Source organism: Centroberyx affinis, unplaced genomic scaffold, assembly GCF_046629955.1.
Source record: "Centroberyx affinis isolate AG114_WGS23_722 - 3 ecotype Tasmania unplaced genomic scaffold, CSIRO-AGI_Caff_v1 ptg004969l_1, whole genome shotgun sequence".
NCBI classification, from domain to species: Eukaryota; Metazoa; Chordata; class Actinopteri; order Beryciformes; family Berycidae; genus Centroberyx; species Centroberyx affinis.
In genome coordinates, this window is record NW_027282441.1 from 10520 (window position 1) to 17233 (window position 6714).

Sequence of the window (6714 nt, forward strand, 5' to 3'; positions counted from 1 at the left end):
GACACATAACACAGGAAAGGTATAAAAGCATACTGTATATATTATTTATATATAATTATAGTCTGTTAATAGCCTGTTTCTCTGTATCTAACAGACAAGACAACAGACAGTGAGCATACTTTGCAGGAGGACAAGAGTATTGAACAAATGCACACAAACAAGTTTTTAGAGTCATGCTTTATTTATTTGTGTAACTTTAATAAGCTTATATAAGTCACGATGATACATGTTTGCACTACTGCAGGGTTTACAGTGATTTCAAATATAAACAAACCGTTGCATGTAAAACTTACATCACATCAGTCATCATGTCAGTACTTCTGTAAAGAGGAAAAAAAGCAGAGGCTACACTTTGCAAACAGCCAGTGGAGGGACGGGGTTTCAACAGCTGGCTGGGGGACCTGATCTGGGCACAGGATGAAGGACTTCAGATCCTCTTGCTGACTCTCTTCATGGTGATTCCATCTTCTCCATTGGTTATACAGTGCTGGAGATCAAGGAGAAAATACTATTGTTTAGTGACTGGTAACATTTTTTTTTTTGATTGATGTTTATTTGAGTGTCCAGCCCATATGAGGCTTACAAGACACTAGACAGCAACAGCCAGGATGGCCACATGACAAATTATAATATACAGTTCCAAAAATTCAAAAGGAAAACATTTCAAAAACATTCAATTTCCATGACAGAAATGTCCTATTATGTTGGATACAGTGTTCTCTGTCTTAGTTGCCATGCATTTTCTATAAATCTTGCTAAGACAAAAAAATCTCCTCATTAAAGAGCCAACTCAACATATCACCTTCAGACAAGCAAAACAAATCAGGGTTCTTCAACTGATTTTTTTCAAATAGATGATTCCTCAAATCACTGTACATGGGGCAGTGAAACACAAACTGAAATTCATCCTCAACAACACCAAGATCACAAAAAACACATAAACGCAGCTCTTCAGGAATACCTTTATATCTGCCTGCCTCAACTGCCAGTGGTAAGGTCCCAGTTCTTACCTGAGCACATAAGGACCTCTGCCCTCTCTTCAAATTAAATGTTATATAAGGTTCTGTGAAGTAATCTTCTTTCATTTGAACATAGTTTCTGAGCTTTGGCTTCTTCCAAATCTCCTCCTTCCATTGTTCCTTATGGATCTTTAGCAGTTTTCGTTTGACTATATTTATATTACACTGCAAATTCCTCTTGAAGATTATATGTAAATCAGAAAGAGAAAATATTGCAGAAACGTCTCTTGACCAAGGATAACTGTGTGCTCTGTCCCAATTAAAGATCTTTTTGGTAACAAGTGATGAATAAAGTCATACTGATTTTATTTGGGAGATCAAATCACCGCTGAACTGCCAGAGAGGATTGAAAGAATTGAAATAGCGTTCAGTTCTTTTTGAATTCTCATTGGTATTTTCACTGTAAAGGACTCTGTTGTGTGTTTCTAGTGCTGAGCATGTTTTTAACAGATAGGAGTTTTATTTATACAAATATTTCTCAGAGGCAGAAATAACAATAATATTACTGATTGAGTTAGGTATGCTTGCTGGTCTGATGTTAAGTAACAGACTGAAGCCCAGTGAGAAAGACAAGAGGTAAAGAGAGGAGGAAGCTAATTGAACTAATTGAAAAAATACAATCTAGCTCTACTAAGTTAGGTTAGCCGAGCTGACCTTCCAAGATCATGAATGCCATGGTCATGATGAATTAATGAAAAAAGAGAATATTTTTATTTATATTTTGACCAGTGTCCCTTCTTTATCATTCAGTTTTGCCAGTTAACGTTAGCTAACTCGCGCTCTGTAAAACTGATGTCTTTGACTGTGTTTACCAATTGAGGTTTAGCCAGTAAGATTATATCTGCCTCTGAGAAATGTTTAAAGGAATAGTTCACCCAAAAATGAAAATTGTGTCATCATCTCCTCCCCCTCATGCCAGTTGAAACACAGGTGAAGTTTGTCCATATAACACACAGGGAGGCTGCAGCACAACTCCATAGCAGCCTTCTCCAAAACAACTGAAGTCAGTGGGGACCAGTTCTTCAGAGTTCCAAAAAGACCTACAGTATATTTACACCATCATTTAGTGCAAATCTGAACTACAGCTGATTGATTTGCAACAAATAATGGTGTATAGGTCTTTCTATTCACAGTGTGATTGTTTGGCTGTTTTTGTTGTGGAGCTCTAAAGAACAGGTCCCCATTGACTTCAGTTGTTTTGGAGAAGGCTGCTACCAAGTTGTGCTGGCAGCCTCCCTGTGTGTTATATGGACTAACAAATTTCACCTGAGTTTCAACTGGCATGAGGGGGAGGAGATGATGACAGAATTTTCATTTTTGGGTGAACTCCAATCTGCATGTTGTTAGCAGTCAGATCAGGGAGCACTAAAGGCTAAAATGATTTCAGCTTTTAGCGACAGCACCGGGGTTCAAACAGAACAAGGGCCGACCGGAGTCATTCCTATGTTCCCAGGGTCCTAAGTTCCCCAGATTTATATGGCACATAATGGGAACATGACAAAGGGTCCTATGTTCCCAGGGTCCTATGTTCCCAAGGTCATATGTTCCCAGGATCCTATGTTCCCAAGGTCCTATGTTCCCAGGGTCCTATGTTCCTATGTTCCCCAGCTCTAGATAGCACATAATGGGAACCTGAAAAAGATGTTCCCCAGCTCTGTATTCGCTTAATAAATGGTTAAAGGGTTAGTTAGGGTTAGGGTTAAACATAGGGTCCCTGGTACCATAGGACCCTGGGAACATAGGACCCTTTGTCATGTTCCCATTATGTGCCATATAAATCTGGGGAACATAGGACCCTGGGAACATAGATACGCTCCCGGGCCGACCAGAGCTTCTTCCTTTTAGCGCTACTACCTAAAAAGAGCTGGGCTCCTCTTGTTGATACAGGAGAGGACCTGTCCAGAAAAAAATCCTTTCAACCTGGCAATTTGTTGACACAGCATTGCACTGTCCCACTCATTACTACAAATATGTAAAGCAAATGAGAAAAACACTGGACGATTTCAGGAAAGCGTCTGTCTGCCTTGCAGAGAGAGAGAAGCAGCCTCCCTGTCTCTCTCTAGCGTCTCTCTCACCTCGATCAGCTTGTCTCCACAGACTGCAGCGATGTAGAGCAGAGAGGGAAACTGAAGGACAACTTTGTCTCCAACCAGGACAGCAGTTCCCTGACAGCAGGACAGAGACACTCTGTTTAGGATGTAGGGCTTTCAAGGCATCTGTGTGAGAGTTTTACTAGATCCAGATTCATAAATGGCATCAAAACTCACCAAGGAGAATGGTACAAAAACAAGTAAAGTAATCCCACTACTATAATTGGAGAGCGGTTTGTGTGTTTGTGTGTCCCGAGAGGAGAGGAGAGAAGAGGAGGGGAGGAGAGGAGGAGAGGAGAGGAGAAGAGATGAGGGGTTGAGAGAAGGAGAGGAGAGGAGAGGAGAGGAGAGCAGAGGAGAGGAGAGGAGAGGAGAGGAGAGGAGAGGAGAGGAGGGGTTGAGAGAAGGAGAGGAGAGGAGAGGAGAGGAGAGGAGAGGAGAGGAGAGGAGAGGAGGAGACAAGGACAGGAGAGGAGAGGAGAGGAGGGGTTGAGAGAAGGAGAGGAGAGGAGAGGAGAGGAGGAAAGGAGAGGAGAGGAGAGGTTGAGAGAAGGAGAGGAGAGGAGAGGAGAGGAGGAGAGGAGAGGAGACAAGGACAGGAGAGGAGAGGAGAGGAGAGGAGAGGAAAGGAGAGGAGACGAGAGGAGAGAGGAAAGGAGAGAGGAGAGGAAACACGGAGAGGAGGAGAGGAGACAAGGACAGGAAACACGGAGAGGAGAGGAGGAGAGGAGAGGAGGAGAGGAGAGAGGAGAGGAAACACGGAGAGGAGGAGAGGAGACATGGACAGGAAACACGGAGAGGAGGAGAGGAGAGGAGGAGGTTATAAATTTTAGTTGAATGAAGTGATGATGTGGTTGTGTGTGTGTGTGTGTGTGTGTGTGTGTGTGTGTGTGTGTGTGTGTGTGTGTGTGTGTGTGTGTGTTCAAAGAGACAATAAGCTGAAAATAAGCTGAAATCTGAAACAAGCTGAAAGTGATAATCAGGTATTAGTAGAATTCTCTCATTTGACTCATCAATGAATTTTGAATTCAATATTGAATTGAAAACTGAACTGATTTGAAATCTCAAATATTTTTTTTTTTGTCCTTCTCTGAGGAAGAGTCTCAGGAATTCATGAAATCTGCTATTTTTCTCGTAAGTATCTCTAATAGGATTTCAGTAATTAATCTGTTCCATGTGTCAACGGTGTCAGCAGCAGACACATGAAGCGAGTTCTTACCCTGAAATTCACACCGTTGAAGTTATGCAGATCACATTCCTGGTTGAGGGTGAACTTGAGAGTGTGGGTTTGTGTCCTGGTGCATTTGTTCCAGATGAAATCATCTCCCTCCTGAAGTATTTCTGTGTAAGACACGGCCCGATCCTCAGCCTCCTCCGCACCGACTCCTGTGGCCGAACGCAAAGATCAGAGGGTGAGCGTGGAGCTATGAGTTATTATAACTGGGGATAGTTTCAGAACACACCACTGTTCACTTTATCTGAAATCAGGATGGCCTTCGCTTAGTGTTAGAAGGGAACAACACTGTCTCCTCTTTGTTTACAGTGCATTACTAAATAAGTTACCTTCATATCTTAGATCTCTTTTAAAGCTCAATTCTCTCTCTTATGAGACACGTGCACAGGAATATTTGACTCTTGAAGCTCCCTTCATTAACACTGAACTTGGGAAATTAGCTTTTAGTTTTTATGCACCAGACAAGTGGAACAGACAGGCTGCAGGAAATTGCTGAAGCTAAAACAGATGGTTTCACTCAGTCATTTTAAGCTTTAATTGAAGGACGTGGTAACAGTGGAGTGCTCCTGTTTCTATTGATCTGCAAAGATGCTTTGTGTTATATGTATGGTATGGAAGCCCATTTCCGCCAGTGTGATGAAAAAAACAGTCCTGTAAGTCATTATAATGAGAAAGTTTCTCATTATTTTGAGATAATGACTTATAAGTCATTATTTTGAGAAAGTTTCCCATTATTTTGAGATACTAAGTCATTATTTTAGAAAGTTTCTTATTATAATGACTTACAGGATCTTTTTTTTTTCATCACACTGGCAGAAATGGGCTTCCATAGTATGGCTTTATGTATTTTCTATATATTGTGTTGTTATATTGTGTTTTTTTTTTCTCTGTGATGCTTTATTGTTATTGTATTGTATCAGGGCGTCATTGTAAGAGAGGGCACCCGCTCTCAATTGACCACCCTGAATAAATAAAGGTAAATAAAAATAAAAAAAATAAAAAAATGAGTATGGATGGACCAGCGAAATAACCACATCACATGGTTGGTGTCACCGCACTCTTTAGTGGAAATTAATTTGGGGATGAAGTGTCCTACAAATCAATACACAGTATTTGCAGCCCAACTCAGCTCACCACTATTCACTATTACATTTGACATTTTTGTTACATTTTTCACGACGCAGAAGTATAATTTACCCCTAAGTAGGCTAACACAAATCATAAAACATTTGTATCTGACTGACCCCAAAACATGACAATTTTTCCTTGAGTCCTTGAATTTCACTAAACAAGAGACCTTGAAATGAATTGAAAAGTGTTTAAATTGATAGCCAAGTCCAAAGCCCCTTACAGTACAATGAATGCATTGATTTCTATTTTCCATGCTCTATCCACTGAGCATGGAGCTAACATTGCCAAGGCAGCACCGCCTATAGAAACCCCAGCAGTGTTCGTCCATCGCTCCCTCCATCAGTCAATCAATCAATCAAACTTTATTTATATAGCACCTTTCAAACAAATCAAATGCAATTCAAAGTGCTTTATTGACAAAACGTAGCATGTTAAAAATGGATTTAGAGACTAATGCACACCAAAACAACCAAAAACCCCAAAAAATTCATTGAATAAGACAGCATAAAAGATGGGTAGTTAAGATAATAAAAGATAAATAATAAAAAAAATAATACAAGCAATAAAAATAACAATAAAAAATAAAATTATAAAATGCTACACAAAATAATTGATTATAGTAAAACAGTAAAATGTTGATAAAACAAAATAGAATAAAATAAATAATAATGATAATAAATAAAATAAGTATAAATACTATAACCATAAAATTATAAAACACTACATAAAAGCCAGACTGAATAGATGGGTTTTTCATCGAGCCGCACAGGTCCTGAGCAGCCCGGTTTGGTTCTTACCGAGGGACTGAATGAACTCCTGGTTGTCCTGGTGGTCGACCACCTCGTACGTCCCGGTGAAGGCCATGGCAGGCGGTGCTGCAGGAGTGTCGGGCTGAAGAGGAGGAGGAGGAGGAGGAGGAGGAGGAGGAGGAGGAGGAGGCGGCTCACAGCTCCCTTATAAACCTCCCACAGCTCCACACTCCATCCTCTCCGCCTGCTGGGAATTCAAAACAGTTCAAAACTTTTCAAATTCAGCACCCCTGGCAGCCAAAATACTGATATTTGAATGGATAAAACATTGAAAAGCGTGTTCTCAGTATGAATGCAAATACACAATTTGTATTTTTTTTCTCCGCTCAGGTCAAATAGCAAAATTTGTATCTGTGCTATTTCCCTATTTGATATTAAAACAGAGCAATTGTGCCCCTAACCATAAACACTGCTGGATGATCAGCAAACCA

At 40.5% G+C, this 6714-nt stretch overlaps 1 protein-coding gene across 1 annotated transcript; it reads right to left on the reverse strand.

Annotated features, from left to right (window-relative positions):
- Window positions 1-427: 427 nt before the first annotated feature.
- LOC139666377 (gastrotropin-like) lies at window positions 428-6338 on the reverse strand. Its single transcript, XM_071545569.1, has 4 exons — window positions 6272-6338; window positions 4329-4495; window positions 3095-3184; window positions 428-487 (listed from the first exon to the last, which is right to left on the reverse strand). The coding sequence occupies exons 1-4, from the start codon at window positions 6336-6338 to the stop codon at window positions 428-430; spliced, it is 384 nt and encodes a 127-aa protein (XP_071401670.1).
- Between the last annotated feature and the right edge of the window lie 376 nt (window positions 6339-6714).